The 18,079-nt window shown below is 41.4% G+C and overlaps 1 protein-coding gene across 1 annotated transcript in view; it reads right to left on the reverse strand.

Annotated features, from left to right (window-relative positions):
- Positions 1 to 7,821: 7,821 nt before the first annotated feature.
- Positions 7,822 to 18,079, reverse strand: part of LOC120065561 (receptor-type tyrosine-protein phosphatase T-like) — a 394,361-nt gene continuing 384,103 nt past the window's right edge. The window contains exons 30-31 of the mRNA XM_039016626.1: positions 12,530 to 12,665; positions 7,822 to 7,875 (exon numbers count right to left, since the gene is read on the reverse strand). Coding sequence (XP_038872554.1) covers positions 7,822 to 7,875; positions 12,530 to 12,665 — 190 coding nt within the window. The remainder of the gene's footprint in view (positions 7,876 to 12,529; positions 12,666 to 18,079) is intronic.

The raw sequence follows: 18,079 nt of genomic DNA on the forward strand, positions 1-18,079 counted from the left end.
TTCTTGCTCGTACAATATGCATATTATTATTACTATTGGATAGAAAACACTCTCTAGTTTCTAAAACCGTTTGAATTATATCTGTGAGTAAAACAGAACTCATTTGGCACAAACTTCCTGACCAGGAAGTGGAAAGTCTGAAAACTATGCTCTCTTCTAGGTCCTGCCTATAAATGGGCATGATACGTATTAGTATACATGCACGTCATACACCTTCCCCTGGATGTCAAGAGGCGGTGAGAGAAGAAATGGGGTGTTTATCTTGGTCTGAAGTGGAATGAAAGCTCTTGGAATGACGTGTCACCCATTTCCTGTTTTCAGGAAGGCGCGAGGAGGGACCTGGATTTGCCTTATGAAAAGCTTTCGTTATAGGCGACTACTATCTCCGGCTTTGATTTTATTTGATACATGTGACCATATCATCGTAAAGTATGTTTTTTCAATATAGTTTAATTAGATTATTGAAATTTTTTCGGGAGTTTTGCCGTGTTCCGTTCTCTTCCGTTTGTTGACATGGAGAGATTCGTGCCACTTGGCTAGTGTGTTTGCTAAATCGAGAGGGAAAGAGGCCGTTCTAAATCCAAACAACGATTGTTCTTGACAAAGGACCCCTTGTACAACATTCTGATGGAAGATCAGCAAAAGTAGGAAACATTTTATGTAGTTATTTCATATATCTGTCGTACATGTGAACTAGTCGTCGGCGCCCAGCTTTTGGGTACTCTCTAGCTATACCGAAGCTGTATGTCGTAATGAAGTTATTTTTAGAATTCTAACACGGCGATTTCATTAACCACCTAACTGAGGAACTCAATTTAACCTTGCGCAATACCCTAGATGCAGTTGCACCCCTAAAAACGAAAAACATTTCTCATAAGAAACTAGCTCCCTGGTATACAGAAAATACCCGACCTCTGAAGCAAGCTTCCAGAAAATTGGAACGGAAATTGCGCCACACCAAACTGGAAGTCTTCCGACTAGCTTGGAAAGACAGTACCGTGCAGTATCGAAGAGCCCTCACTGCTGCTCGATCATCCTATTTTTCCAACTTAAAAACTTCTTCTTAATAGGGGGCGCTGTTTTCACTTTGGGAAAAAATCGTGCCCAAATTAAACGGCCTCGTACTCTGTTCTAGATCATACAATATGCATATTATTATTACTATTGGATAGAAAACACTCTGAAGTTTCTAAAACTGTTTGAATTATATCTGTGAGTAAAACAGAACTCATTTGGCAGCAAACTTCCAGACAGGAAGTGAAAATTCTGAAAATGGGGCTCTGTGTCAGGGCCTGCCAATTCAACTGGCTTATATTTATGGATCTGTGTGCACTTCATACGCCTTCCACTAGATGTCAACAGGCAGTAGAAGGTTGAATGGAGTGTCTAGCTTGATGTGAGGCCGAATGAGAGCTTTTGGAGTGACAGGTCCGCTCTTTTGTCAGTTTTCAACTGCGCACAGGGGAACTCCACATTGTCTTCTGAAATGCGTTACGTATACACGACAAAATGCTCCGGCTCTGATTTTATTGGATACATATGAGAAAAACATCATAAAGTTTTGGCCACTAGATGCCCCCATTGTGCTTTTTTGACCCTTTTGTTTTCCCTTGTTTCCAGTTATTATTTGCACCCGTGCCTCGTTTCCCTTGAATGTATTTAAACCCTTAGTTTTCCTCAGTTCTTTGCTCTGTGTTTGTATGTTAGCACCCAGCCCCAGCGATGCTGTGTACATTTGTTACTCCAGTTGGATTCTCTTGAGGTACTCTGTTTTTGTTCTTGTTTATTTATTTTTGATTATTTCTTCTAAGGGTTTTTCCCTGCTGTATCTACCACCTTGTGGATTTACCTTTTGTCTTGGAGGATTACCTTTCTTCTCTTGGAATTACTTTTGACGTTGTGGATTTATATTTTTGCCTGAAGTACTTTCCTTTTTACTTTATTAAAACACCGTCTCAAGTACTGCTGTGTCTGCCTCATCTTCTGGGTTCTGCCGGCTATTAGTGGCTCAGTTTTGCTAAGTGACTGTTTCTCACACCGGAGACCCGAGTTCGTAACCGGGTCCTGACATGATCTCTCTTTTGACGAACATATCAAGACTGTTTCAAGGACAGCTTTTTTCCATCTACGTAACATTGCAAAAATCTGAAACTTTCTGTCCAAAAATGATGCAGAAAAATGAATCCATGCTTTTGTTACTTCTAGGTTAGACTACTGCAATGCTCTACTTTCCGGCTACCCGGATAAAGCACTAAATAAACTTCAGTTAGTGCTAAATACGGCTGCTAGAATCCTGACTAGAACCCAAAAATATGATCATATTACTCCAGTGCTAGCCTCCCTACACTGGCTTCCTGTTAAGGCAAGGGCTGATTTCAAGGTTTTACTGCTAACCTACAAAGCATTACATGGGCTTGCTCCTACCTATCTTTCCGATTTGGTCCTGCCATACATACCTACACGTACGCTACGGTCACAAGACACAGGCCTCCTAATTGTCCCTAGAATTTCTAAGCAAACAGCTGGAGACAGGGCTTTCTCCTATAGAGGTCCATTTTTATGGAATGGTCTGCCTACCCATGTGAGAGACGCAGACTCGGTCTCAACTTTTAAGTCTTTACTGAAGACTCATCTCTTCAGTGGGTCATATGATTGAGTATAGTCTGGCCCAGGAGTGTGAAGGTGAACGGAAAGGCTCTGGAGCAACGAACCGCCCTTGCTGTCTCTGGAGGGGTGTGTCACTTGAGTGGGTTGAGTCACTGACGTGATCTTCCTGTCTGGGTTGGCGCACCCCCTTGGGTTGTGCCGTGGCGGAGATCTTTGTGGGCTATACTCGGCCTTGTCTCAGGATGGTAAGTTGGTGGTTGAAGAAATCCCTCTAGTGGTGTGGGAGCTGTGCTTTGGCAAAGTGGGTGGGGTTATATCCTTCCTGTTTGGCCCTGTCCGGGGGTATCATTGGATGGGGCCACAGTGTCTCCTGACCCCTCCTGTCTCAGCCTCCAGTATTTATGCTGCAGTAGTTTGTGTCGGGGGGCTAGGGTCAGTTTGTTATATCTGGAGTACTTCTCCTGTCTTATCCGGTGTCCTGTGTGAATTTAAGTATGCTCTCTCTAATTCTCTCTTTCTTTCTCTCTCTCGGAGGACCTGAGCCCTAGGACCATGCCTCAGGACTACCTGGCATGATGACTCCTTGCTGTCCCCAGTCCACCTGGCCGTGCTGCTGCTCCAGTTTCAACTGTTCTGCCTGCGGCTATGGAACCCTGACCTGTTCACCGGACGTGCTACCTGTCCGAGACCTGCTGTTTTCAACTCTCTAGAGACTCTTAATGAACAGCTATGAAAAGCCAACTGACATTTACTCCTGAGGTGCTGCCTTGCTGCACCCTCGACAACTACTGTGATTATTATTATTTGACCATGCTGGTCATTTATGAACATTTTAACATCTTGGCCATGTTCTGTTATAATCTCCACCCGGCACAGCCAGAAGAGGACTGGCCACACCTTATAGCCTGGTTCTTCTCTAGGTTTCTTCCTAGGTTTTGGCCTTTCTAGGGAGTTTTTCCTAGCCACCGTGTTTCTACACCTGCATTGCTTGCTGTTTGGGGTTTTAAGCTGGGTTTCTGTACAGCACTTTGAGATATCAGCTGATGTAAGAAGGGCTATATAAATACATTTGATTTGATTTGATATGCACGCACCACTTTTCCGTTTTAGATTTTTTTGAATTATTTTAAATAAGTTACTTTTTTCATTTCACTTCACCAATTTGGACTATTTTGTGTATGTCCATTGCATGAAATCCAAATAAAAATCTAATTACATTACAGGTTGTAATGCAACAAAATAGGAAAAACGGCAAAGGGGGTGAATACTTTTGCAAGGCACTGTATCAAGAATGGTCAACCAACCAAAGGACGTCCAGCCAACTTGACACAACTGTGGGATGCATTGGGATCAACATGGGGCAGCATCCCTGTGGAATGCTTTCGACACCTTGTAGAGTCCAATTAACTGAGAGATAGGATGAATGGTAGCCTATCCTAAATGCTGTAGGCCTATAGGCCATTTCACGAGTAGCCTATGAAACCATCACAGTCAGAAAAGCTGAGGAATGTATTCTTTAATGATCATGGAAATAAAAAAGCTTATAGGGAAATATGACTATTTCTAATTATTATAGAATAAAATATACATAGATTTTTGCTCTTCTCACTGAAGGCAAATTATTGCATATTGTTATATCTTGATATTTAGCTAGGCCTACCTGTTCATTTGTTATGAATAAGAGTGTCATCCTATTTTCCCCATTTGCACAAGGCTACTACTAGACTACTTTTACCTTCTTGCAATGCAAGACGTCAACCACTAGAAACTGTGCGCACGCGTGGTCTAAAGTTTGCGGGAGGATAAGCACATTCTCACGACAAGTTCATATTTTATAAATGTCAACATTTGCTGATAACTGGCGCATGCATGTTGTGGCATATTTTGTGCGTACGCAACATTTATAACGTTAAATGGATGGGACTCGAATTAATTAGTTAATTTGCATGTGTCCGTGTATGTCTTACTGTGTAACACTCTGTCCACACACATATATATGACGGGAGCGAAAATGACAAGCAGAGAGGGTCTCTTAGGACTCAGTTAGCCATGATTGATAAGGATAATGCCAAGGTGCATCTCTGTCATTGATGCATATGCAAATGTGCTCATGCATATGAAGGTGGTGTCTGGGAATAAATAGTTCAAATGGGAGGAGGTTCGGATCTTGATTCATCAGTATTTGGTTTGATATTTCCTGAGATTGACCTTTCACCTTCACAATCCTACTGTAATGTAGGCTTGACATTTACTGTAGATAATATCAATAGTTGTAAATTGGTTGATAAAATGTGTTGAAAAAATAATATTTCAATCATTTGTTCAACATTTTGGTCCCTTTATTTGATGTAACCACATTTTTAAACAACAAAACAACCATGGCAATTTCATCACCAGATCTAAATATCACTTTGCTAGACAACATTTTATTTGAACAAATTCAAGAGAAAAAAAATGAGGAAAAACGAAATATAATATAGACAGTGGAAATATGAAAAGCAAAACAAACAACTTGCATTGACATTGACCTCTCTTCATTAGAATTCCAACACTGTTTCTCTTTGTGTTCCAGTCACCAAACGGCTGCATGTTAATAATACAACTATGCTGTGTGTTGACACAATACTTCTTCTACACCTCATACTGGAAGTCACTGTCCATGTTCAGCAAAACATTCTTCGGACAAAGCCCTGTACAATCCTGTACTAAAACTGTTCAATGGACAGAAAACCCGTGCAAAAATCCCAGGCCGGGATTCAATCCGAAACTCTCTATAGCAAGCTTGACATTTAAAGGTAGTTTCCAATTGAGCCATCTGCAGCATTTTCCTTAAATACGATTTCCGCAAATGCTGCAAACGCTGCCTTCAAAGGTAGCATTGTCGACTAGAGCGCTTTAATTGAATCCCGCCCTCAGTCAAGAGTTGGATTCACAATCTCAGATGGATTCTGTTTCCATGTCTAGTGAGGATGAAGACAATCCGAAGTTCTCCAAACAGTATGCATAAGATGCATGGGCGGAGAGTAATGGCAGGACACGGTTACGGTGTCCATATTAGGACAGCCTCACAATAAGCCAAACTGCTCTTATAAAGTAGAATATGAGCGCAGAATGGACAGGGATGAAAAACAAAGTAGTCTTCTTATCCAAATCCTGAGACTGGGAAACAGTAGGGTGGGGGCTGCTACGGTGCTTGACAAGCTTGAGGTGCACATTAATAGAATGTTGTCCCACTCTATCCCTAGGCTGATATGTTTCTGCACAATTTCGTTAAAATTGTATATGTTTAAAGATGTGAGTATGGCACTATCGACCAAATTAGGGGAGACTGGCGCAATTGTAAAAATGTTTGCATTTTACTCTTTTGCTGAGACCACTCGAACTAGGCCAATCATTTTTATTTATATTAGAAACTTACATCTGTGTCCTAATCATTCATACCATTTATATGTCTGTACATATGACTGTCAGATCACAATATTGATTGAAATCCAAAAGGTCCAGACATTACATTTGCCCTGTGTCAAGGGCAATTGTAACAGTAGCTGGGGTCCAATGTAACACCTAAAAAATAAACAAAATAAATTCACTTAATTCATAAACATGAATGTTTTTTAAGTTATCATATTATCATAGACGTAAGTAATGATTTTTCAATAAGTATTAATATTTCTATGTATGTAACCAATAATTACAGTAACACCCGTGTTTGTGCATGGCCATTTGGTTCCTCTCAAAATATCTGAATAATATGATGGTTTCCAGATTATATCCGTTTACAATTTCTGTGGCACTCTGCAGGACACCACGGCTATTTAAAGTTAATTGTATAATTCATACAATCTTAAAGTTAAAATCACTTGTTTCCATAATTTGGCTGCTTGGCTCAGGGTCATTTTAACACTGAATTACAATTGGCAATTGCCCCCAACCCAGCAGCCATGACAAAACCTCATGTGCCGAGTAAGAGACAACAATAGTGACATGTCATTTATGTCAATGTTTAGTCAACATATAGTGATGAAAATGATGATAGTTTGAATTATTGGACACTAATGCTAAGGGCAGTATAATAAAAATACAACTGGTGGAAAAAACGACTTTCATCCCTGAAAAAACAAACATTTGCCCATTTAAAAGTGAATATAGTGAGATATCTGGCTGTAACTTTTCAAGCAGACATAACATAAATGTACTGTGTGTGTTTCATCACTCCAGCTTGTTTCTGTTTGGAGAAATGCAATGTGTTACAACTGCTCCCTGTTACGATTGCCCCTAGCCTCCCCTACATGACACCATTTTAAAATGGGATTGAAGGCAAAGCAGTGCAAAATACAGTGCAAATGACAAAACACATGAATGTAAAATACATTTAGATGAATACTGTGTAGAGCCAGCATAGAATGCTAAAGTGTTGACTGACTCTTCTCTCATTTTCATTGCAGCAAACCAGGGCCTGGATTCCCAAACACATCTTAGTCTTAAAATGCTTTTGAAAACCAGGCCCAGAATAATTCATGATTGTCTGCACAGCACAAGAGCCATGGGACAACAGGATGAGAACATGCCATAACACCAAAAGAAACCAAGCCATTGACAGAAAATGCCACTTTGCGAATGTGAGAAAACCAGCGTGTGCACATGGATGTAAAGGAGTTGCAGGAACCACAAAATCCAAAGAATTACAAAAAATATCTGCCATTTTGTGTCCGTTAAAACAGGTGGGAAATATATAATACAGTCGTTATTAATATTCTTTAAAAAGAGATGCAAAGCCAGGTAGAGTTCAAATCTTCGCATCTTGCATTTGTCTTCGTCTGTACGGTGGTATCGGTTCTGTTTGTTAATCTGATTGTGTTGTTTTTGTGTGTGTTTTTTTCATCCCCATCAGCGGAAGCCATGTCGGTTTATTTTCTTGGTTTGTATTTTTACACTGAGGGAATAAAATTCAAGGCATATATCTAAAAAGGAAATGACTGTACAAGATCACATCACAGTTCAAGATGGACATTGAAGAAAGAGAAGGAAAGCTGTGTTAAGGGGCCCGGTCTTGCAAAAGCGCACACATAACCCCAGTGTGGAGGGCGTTTTTTCTTCAGTATAGAGTTTCTCACGTGTGTGTGTGTGGTCACACACACATCCGTTGCCTCGTATGGGTTGGTGTCTCTGCAGTGTCAGCACTGTCCCACAGACACGAGAGGCAGCGTTGCTCTCTCAGAATGAGCTAAGGGCCTCCAGAGCAACTTCATAGCAGAACTTGTACTGTTCCTAGAAAAGGGAAATAAAGACAGAGCACTAGTCAGTCATTGGCACGATTGTCATATTACCAATCTGTCCGAAAGTTGACTCACTTTTTTATAATTAATTAAAAGGAAACACAAGCAGAGATTAGTTTGATATTTATGGGTGCAAACTAGTCGTTCGCTCTTTATGTCCCGTTGCCATGCCCAGTGGCAACGTTCTTATCCCTTGCTTGCTGCTAGCTAACCAACTAGCAATGGCTACACAGTCTGCAGCCAGAATAACAGCAACGTTTCTTCCGATGCATTTGTTTAAACTGTTCATCCTGCTTATACCACTGCAAACATTTACCGGTAGAAATATATACAGTATTCAGACCACTTCCCTTTATCCAAATTTTGTTACAGCCTTATTCTAAAATTGATTAAATCAAACATATTCCTCATCAATCTACACACAATACCCAATAATGACAAAGCGAAAACAGGTTTTTAGATTTTTTCCACAAATGTATTACAAATAAAAAACAGAAACAACTTATTAACATAAGCAGTCAGACCCTTTGCTATGAGACTCAAAATTGAGTTCAAGAGCGTCCTTTTTCCATCGATCATCCTTGAGATGTTTCTACAACCTGATTGGAGTCCACCTGTGATAAATTAATTTGATTGGACATGATTTGGAAAGGCACACACCTGTCTATATAAGGTCCTGCAGTTGAGAGTGCATGTCAGACCAAAAACCAAGCCATGAGATTGAAGGAATTGTCCATAGAGCTCCGAGACAGGATTGTGTCGAGGAACAGATCTGGGGAAGGGTACCAAAAACTGTCTGCAGCATTGAAGGTCCCCAAGAACACAGTGGCCTCCATCATTCTTAAATGGAATACGTTTTGAACCACCAAGACTCTTCCTACAGCTGGTCACTAAACTGAGAAATCGGGGGAGAATGGCCTTGGTCAGGGAGGTGATCAAGAACCCGATGGTCACACTGACAGAGCTCCAGAGTTCCTCTGTGGAGATGGGAGAACCTTCCAGAAGGACAACCATCTCTGAAGCACTCCACCAATCAGGCCCTTATGATAAAGTGCCAGACGGAAGCACAGTAAAAGGCACATGACAGCCCGCTTGGAGTTTGTCAAAAGGCACCTAAAGGCCTCTCAGACCATGAGAAACTAAATTCTCTAGTCTGATGAAACCAAGATTCAACGCTTTGGCCTGAAAGCCAAGCGTCACATCTGGAGGAAACCTGGCACCATTCCTAAGGTGAAGCATGGGTGGTGGCAGCATCATGCTGTGGGGATGTTTTTCAGTGGCAGGGACTGTGAGACTAGTCAGGATCGAAGGAAAGATGAACGGAGTCAAGAGAGATCCTTGATGAAAACCTGCTCCATAGCGCTCACAACCTCAAATCAAATACAATTTTATTTGTCACATAGGCTAATTACAACAGGTGTAAACCTTATCGTGAAATGCTTACTAATAAGCGCTTAACCAACAATGCAGTTTGAAGAAAAACAAGAGTTAAGAAAATATTTACTAAATAAACTAAAGTTACAAAAATAAAAGGCCTATAATAAAATAACAATAACAAGGCTATATACAAGGGGTACCGGTACCAAGTCAATGTGTGGTGGTACAGATTAGTCGAAGTAATATGTACATGTAAGTAGAGGTAAAGTGACTATCGTTAGATAATAAACAGTGAGTAGCAGCAGCATGCAAATATTCCGGGTAGCCATTTGAGTAGCTGTTCAGCAGTCTTATGGCTTGAGGATAGAAGTTGTTAAAAAGCCGTTTGGACCTAGACTTGACGCTCCGGTACCGCTTACCGGTGTCTGGAGTCTTTGGGAATTTTTAGGGCCTTCCTCTGACACCGCCTGGTATAGAGGTCCTGGATGGCAGGAAGCTTGGTCCCAGTAATGTACAGGGCATTACGCACTAGCTTCTGTAGTGCCTCGCGGTCGGAGGCCAAGCAGTTGCCATACCCGGCGGTGATGCAACTAGTCTGGATGCTCTCGATGGTGCAGCTGTAGAACTTTGTGAGGATCTGAGGCCTCATGCCAAATCTTTTCAGTCTCCTGAGGGGGAATAGGCATTGTCATGCCCTCTTCAAGACCGTCTTGGTGTGTTTGGACCATGTTTGTTTGTTTGTGATGTGGATACCATGGGACTTGAAGCTCTCAACCTGCTCCACTACAGCCCCATTCATGAGAATGGGGGTGTGCTCGGCCCTCCTTTTCCTGTAGTCCACGATCATCTCCGTAGTCTTGATCATGTTGAGCAAGAGGTTGTTATCCTGCACCAGACTGCCAGGTCTCTGACCTCCTCCCTATAGGCTGTCTCATTGTTGTTGGTGATCAGGCCTACCACCGTTGTGTCGTCTTCAAACTTAATGATGGTGTTGGAGTCATGCTTGGCCACACAGTCATGGGTGAACAGGGAGTACAGATGTGGACTATTGACACACCCATGAGGGGCCCCCGTATTGAGGATCAGTGTGGCAGATGTGTTGTTACCTACCCTTACCACCTAGGGCTGCCCGTCAGGAAGTCCAGGATCCAGTTGCAGAGGGAAGTGTTTAGTCCCAGGGTCCATAGCTTAGTGATAAGCTTTGAGGGTACTATGGTGTTGAACGCTGAGCTGTTGTCAATGAATAGCATTCTCACATAGGTGTTCCTTTTTCCAGTTGGGAAAGTGTAGTGTGAAGTCCAATAGAGATTGCGTCATCTGTGGATCTGTTGGGGTGGTATGCCAATTGGAGTGGGTCTAGGGTTTTTGGGATGATGGTGTTGATCTGAGCCATGACCAGCATTTAACCTCAGACCGAATTGAAGTTTCACCTTCCAACAGGACGATTCTGAGCACACTTCGGGACAAGTCTCTGAATGTCCTTGAGTGGCCCAGCCAGAGCCTGGACCTGGACCTGAACCTGATCGAACATCTCTGGAGAGACCTGAAAATAGCTGTGCAGCGACGCTCCCCATCCAACCTGACAAAGCTTGAAAGGATCTGCAGAGAAGAATGGGAAAAACTCCCCAAATACAGGTGCAGCGTCATACCCAAGAAGACTCAAGGCTGTAATTGCTTCCAAAGGGGCTTCAACAAAGCACTGAGTAAAAGGTCTGAATAACTATGTAAATGTCATATTCCTGTTTTAATTATTGTATACATTTGGAAAATTTTCGCTTTGTCATTATGGGGTATTGTGTGTAGATTGATGAGGATTTAAAAAAAACAATTTTAGAATAAGTCTGAATACTTTCCGAATGCACTATATATACAGTGCCAGTCAAAAGTTTGGACACAGCTACTCCAGGGTTTTTCTTTATTTTTACTATTTTCTACATTGTAGAATAATAGTGAAGACATCAAAACTAGGAAATAACACATATGGGATCATGTAGTTATCAAAAAAGTGTTCCATCAAAATATATTTTATATTTGAAAATCTTCAAAGTAGCTACCCTTTGCCTTGATAACAGCTTTGCGTACTCTTGGAATTCTCTCAACCAGCTTAATGAGGTAGTCACCTGGAATGCATTTCAATTAATGGGTGTGCCTTGTTAAAAGCTTATTTGTGGAATTTCTTTCCTTCTTCATGCGTTTGAGCCAATCAGTTGTTTTGTGACAAGGTAGGGGTGTTATACAGAATAGATAGCCCTATTTGGTAAAAGACCAAGTCCATATTATGGCAAGAACAGCTCAAATAAGCAAAAATAAATGTCAGTCCATCATTTCTTTAAGACATGAAGGTCAGTCAATACGGAAAATTTCAAGAACTTTTCAAGTTTCTTCAAGTGTGTCTTCAAGTGCAGTCGCAAAAACCATCAAGGCTTCAGACAAACAGACAAGCTTACTTCACTAACAGATCAAACTAGTAACATGTTGGAGGATTTGACAACTTTAGATGCGGAGGAGACAGGAGAAATTCATGTTCATCACTCACCACCTTAGGTCATCAAATGCTCCAAGAAGATGTTTCTGCAAAAACAAATCAATGCTAGCTAGCTAAAATTTTTCCTTGTTGGACCTCTATGTACAATGTATCCAATTTCAGTTTGTGTAGTTGTTAGCTTTAGCTTTCTGTAACTTTATAGCAAGTACGATCTGCATGTGTAGGGGCATATTGCGTCATGATTGCAAGATGACCCGTTATCTGGTTTTAATGTCCATTCTAGAATGCCCTTCTAGCCAATCAGAAAAGTGTATTAAACAATGCTGTGGTATAACACTAGATAAAAAAATAAAGAGAATCAAATCGTCTTTCATCAAAATTTCATGGAGTATTATGACGTTATCTTCAAAGTCACCAATAACATTTTTATTACAGTAGTTGTCTTTTGCCCCAAAATCTACTTTAATTCTAAGCGAACAGCTGTGCCCATCCTGAGATGGATCTGTCAAATGAAGCATCTGGTTTCTGAGGCTATATGAGAAGGCGTAGAAACATCTATTAACACAACACCTGCAATAGCAAGTCATCAGCCTGAGAATGTGTGTGCGTACGTGCGTGTGCCTCTGTGGCTGTGTCTACCCGTCTGAAAATGGTCTTGAACCTGTCCAATACAGCCACAACTGTGTGTTCTGAGTGTGTGTCCTATATTGCTGATAGGTATTAATAACCCTCCTCAAGCCACCTATACAGTACCACATCACCTGTTGTGGTCAGTGTAACGTACCATAGTCTCCACCATGTTGGATTTGTTGTTCCTCAGGGTCTTGACGGTGTGGAACACATCTACAATGTTCTGTTGCTGGATCATCTCACTGATGCTGCAGATGGCACAGAAGGTACCGCTACGTCCACCACCCATCCTGTTGGAGAGAGAGGTTAAAAGATAGGTAAGGAAAGGTGGATAAATGGGATAGAGAGAACGGTTAAAAGAGATGTAAAGAGAGGGTTGAGAAAGGGGCAGAGAGAGCGAGGAAGAGGGACAGAAAGGTAGAAAAGGCCAAAGGAAGATGGAGAGAATGAGACCGAGAACAAGGTAGGGAGAGAGGTAAATGAAGAGGGAGAGAGATGAAGAGGGAGAGAGTAAAGAAAGAGGGAGAAGGTAAAGAAAGAGGGAGAGAGTAAAGAAAGAGGGAGAGAGTAAAGCAAGAGGGAGAGAGGTAAAGGAAGAGGGAGAGAGTAAAGAAAGAGGGAGAGAGCAAAGAAAGAGGGAGAGAGGTAAAGAAAGAGGGAGAGAGTAAAGAAAGATGGAGAGAGTAAAGAAAGAAGGAGAGAGTAAAGAAAGAGTAAGAGAGGTAAAGAAAGAAGGAGAGAGTAAAGAAAGAGAGAGAGGGGTAAAGAAAGAGAGAGAGTAAAGAAAGAGAGAGAGGGGTAAAGAAAGAGGGAGAGAAGGTAAAAGAGAGTGGGTAAAGAGAGTCGATGAAAATCGCCCATTGGGATGCACAAAGTTTTGATATATGGTCAAAAAAACTATGTTGTAACAGCCCCTTTACAATATCTCTGAACCAATCTATATGATGTATTACTTTGTTGAATATATTTCATTAATGTGAGAGGTGTACCATGTACAGTATAGCAGGATGTGGGACTGTACCTGGGGCATTCATTAAAACATGGAGGAAAACCCACGAATCTAACCCAGCAGCAAAACTACCGTAGCCCATCTCCTATCCAATCCACATAGACTGAGCTTAAGCCCATGTGTGTATTACGAAGTCCATATTAGGGCAGCCTCAAGCCCCTGCATCCCCTGCATACAATATTCTGCATGCCTTACCACTCAAACAGTCGGACCATTAATGATGAAAATACTCTCTAACAATTCTCTAACCATTTGGTTTCAACTAGAACCCGTGTGATACATAAAACCTAAAACACGAGAGAGAGGCATTTGGAAAAGATGAGAAATGCTTGACCACTCAACCAAACTCTGCCCAATCTCTGAAAAGTAGTACTGAAGGGTCTTGAAGGGACTCATTGCCGCCCACTGAAGTATTTCCTCCAACATGTTCAAGGTAATACACATTATGAAACCATCGCTAAATGAGAGAAGGTACCCTATTACCATTATGGTTATCAGAGGAGGCGGAATTAGGGTCTGCGCCAGTCTGGCTGACGTGACTCAAGTAGTCAGTGAGGGCGAGCTGACTCACTGGTGTGGATAGGAGGCCGTTGTACAAACAGTATTCGCACAGAAATGTGCTCCTGAATGTGTTGAGCTTTGATTGGTTCCCTCAAACTTTTTTTTCTTTCCTGGGGCACCTAAAATGCTCTAATGCTTCTGGCTATGAGACAAGTCATAATTACAGTGTCCATATTAGCACCAGTGTTGGGGTCGTTACATTTAAAATATATATATATATTACCTATTACTCGTTACTTCTTTATTACTTTATTTATGACTCCCTGGGAAAAGCAATGAGTTACACTAATATTACTTTTGTTATATGACTTTTGTGTTCAACCCCAAAGCATTGCGCATCCTCACTCAATACAAACGTTGTCAACGTTACGTTATGTAGGCCTATTCCCCAGTGGATAATAGCAGCATTTCCTCGACTACATACCCAGCAACAAGCTTGTTCAGCTCTCCCCGGGTTACAGCCTGTGCTCCTGAATGATTGAAATCAAGCCTTGGTTGTTTTGGATGAGGTAGACAAGCGTGTTACTTTGGCAGATGCTTCAAGAGATTGGATGTTGAGTTTCTAGGGGTGGAGATGTGTTTCTTACCTGGGCAAAGTTTACATTTGACAGTTATATTCTTGTCATTCTGTCCACCTACCATATCAAAATAAAGGGGGTCAGTGGCGGTCGGTGCTGTTTAAGATGAGGGAGGACGATTATATTTTTGGGGAGCATGGCCTTATTGCTATTACAACATTCATTCATATCCCATTCACCCAGTTCAATGTAACATTGATAGGTTTAGGCTACTACATGATACTACAATTTTCACTGTACCCATCATGGGGTTGCTACAACCTAGCCTATGAATGAAAGTTTACAACGTAGGTGCACACAGGTCGAGATAATTTTGAGTAATCAAGGTGACAGACAGTGTCCATATAGCCAACAAACTATTATGGTCCAAACACACCAAGACAGTCGTGAAGATGGCACGACAACGCCTATTCCCCCTCAGGAGACTGAAAAGATTTGGCATGGGTCCTCAGCTCCTCAAAAAAGTTATACGGCTGCACCACCGAGAGCACCCTGACGGGATGCAACACCCGCTGGTATGGCAGCTGCTCGGCCTCAGACCGCAAGGCGCTACATAAGGTAGTGCGTACTGCCCTGTACATCACTGGGGCCAAGCTTCCTGTCATCCATGACCTCTATACCAGGCGGTGTCAGAGGAAGGCCCCAAAAATTGCCAAAGACCCCAGCCACCCTAGTCATACACTGTTCTCTCTGCTTTTGCAGGGCAAGCAGTACCGGAGCGCCACATCTAGGTCCGAAAGGCTTCTTAACAGCTTCTATCCCCAAGCCATAAGACTGCAGAACAGTTAATCAAATGGCTACGCAGACTATTTGCATTGACCCACCCCTTTTTTACGCTGTTACTCACTGTTTATTATCCATTATATATGCAGTCACTTTACCCCTATCTACATGTACATATTACCTCAATTACCTCTACTAACCTCCCGCACATTGACTCGGTACCGGTACCCCATGTATATAACCTCTTTATTGTTATTTTATTGTTGCTCTTTTATTTTTTACTTTAGTTTATTTACTAAATATTTTTCTTAACTCTTATTTCTCTTGACTGCATTGTTGGTTAAGGGCTTGTAAGTAAGCATTTCACGGTAAGGTCTACACCTGTTGTGTTCAGCACATGTGACAACTAAGATTTGACACATTCAATACTGCCTTGCGCACTGATCCCTGCATCTAGCTGATCTAAGGTGTAATCATTAGTCTAGCAGTTGCAAATTAGTTTCTATTGGACAAATTCAGGTATGCTTATCCCTGTTTCGTTCCGTTTGCTTCCGTTTGCTCCCGTTTATCCTATTGGGCTATTAGCCCATACAAATGTATTGAATAACAGATTCACTACATGGGGGGAAAGATCAGAAAAAGACAGGAATCTTCCCGCTAGCCATGATTGGCTGAAATAATGGATGGGCTGGACATGCCGGGAAAATAGTTTGGATTGTTCTGCCATGTAGCATGCTTCTGTCTGTAACATGAGCTGCTCAGTATGTGTTGGAGTCCTTTCTGCCATGCAAATTTTTAAAGATATAACGTTAGCCATTGCGAACTACAAAAGTTTTGCTACTTTTCTCAACAACATTGATGGCCTGAATTTAGCAGACGCTATCGACAGATCAGTTGGAAAAAGTGATGGGCTACTTTCTGCACACACCACGGTCAGTGTGAACAAGAGTGACTTTACACAACACTGGCCAAACAAGATGTAGCTACAAACAAAACGTTAAATAGTTGTTAAATGGTTCCAGTCTGCCGTCAAGTGTGCATCCATGTATGCGGGTAAGACTCTAGCTACATTTTCAGATTTTATACGTTTCTAATTTAGTCAGAAATTCGTTTTCATTTCAAGTTAAAGCATACTGTTAACTATCTGGCTGACGTTAGTTATACTTCCGGAAGGTTCTCCCATCTCCACAGAGGAAGTCCGGAGCTCTGTCAAAGTGACCATCCGGTTCTTGGTCACCTCCCATACCAAGGCCATTCTCCCCTGATTGTTAGCAGAGAGTCATTGCGGTTCCACGCTTCCTCCATTTAAGAACGATGGAGGCCACTGTGTTCTTGGGGACTTCAAAGTCTGCAGACATTTTTTTGGTACCCTTGCCCGGATCTGTGCCTCGACACAATCCTGTCTCGGAGCTCTATGGACAATTCCTTCAATCTCATGGCTTGGTTTTTGGTCTGACATGCGCTGTCAACTGCGGGACCTTATATAGACAGGTGTGTCCCTTTCCAAATCATGTCCAATCAATTGAATTTACCACAGGTGGACACCAATCAAGTTGTAGAAATATCTCAAGGATGATCAATGGAATCAGGATGCACCTGAGCTCAATTTCGAGTCTCATAGGAAAGGGTCTGAATACTTATAAATAAATAAGGTATTTAAGTTTTTCATTTTTAGCACATTTGTAAAAATGTCTAAAAACCTGTTTTCGCTTTGTCGTTATGGGGTATTGAGTAGATTGATGAGGATAACAATGAATTTAATCAATAAGGCTGTTACGTAACAAAATGTGGGGAAAATCAAGGGGTCTGAATACTTTCCGAATGCACTGTAAATTACTCATTACCGCAAAAATAAATATTATTACTGTAACGCGTTACCCACAACACAAATTAGGACAGCCTCAATCTCAGCAGAACTATTTTCATACTGTAGATGATATCTGATATTATCTCTGTTCTGTCACGAAAGGCACCATATGCAGGTGTTTCTACGTGTTTGCCTTCAATGTAGATTCATTTGGATACTTCAGATTTCTTGGATAAGGTGATTTTTAGAGCCCCATGCAACATGAGTAAGACTATAAATGCGCATGTAGCACTAACTTGCCTAGACACTTTGTTTTCATTCCCTTCGGCATGAATGTGAATGAATGTGTGCAAAACCAATATACATATACAAACAGGCACACGCATGTACGCACACACGCACTCACACATTGTTGCAGGAAGTCCGGTTAGTATGTAGCAGTAAAGTAACAGCCAAGCTAAGCGGTAACACTATAGCGGTGCGAAAAATCTATGGCTACCTGATTAGAATAGCATCACTGAACTGTTACAAAAGTGGTTTTGTTTGGTATTTTGGGCTGTGGGGAGAGGAATCACACAACCAGGACTCATCAGTGTTATCGTTGGGCCTGCTCTTTGAAATCAGTCCCCACTATGGATTGTCTTACTTGATCTCCCTCATTTTAAGTTTCATTTGCTCAAGTCTAATAGCATCCATAGCTAGTGACAATGAGAATGGGAGAGGTGCTGTTTGCTTGTCTATAGCTGACAATGCTGTTAGATTGGTTAATTTATTTGGGTAATGAACAAAATATTTAATACTGATACTAAAACTAACCAAATACATGCATCTTTAATGTCACTGCAGTAATTTATATAAATGGGTGAAAATAAATGGATTCAAATAATTATAACACGACTATGTATTCAAACACAAAATAAGACAGACACAAAATTGGGAGGGACTTAATATCAGACTTTTCCTTATAAAAGACAAGTCAAATCAAATGTTATTAGTCACATCCGCCGAATAACACAGGTGTAGACC

Source organism: Salvelinus namaycush, chromosome 20, assembly GCF_016432855.1.
Source record: "Salvelinus namaycush isolate Seneca chromosome 20, SaNama_1.0, whole genome shotgun sequence".
Taxonomy (NCBI): Eukaryota; Metazoa; Chordata; class Actinopteri; order Salmoniformes; family Salmonidae; genus Salvelinus; species Salvelinus namaycush.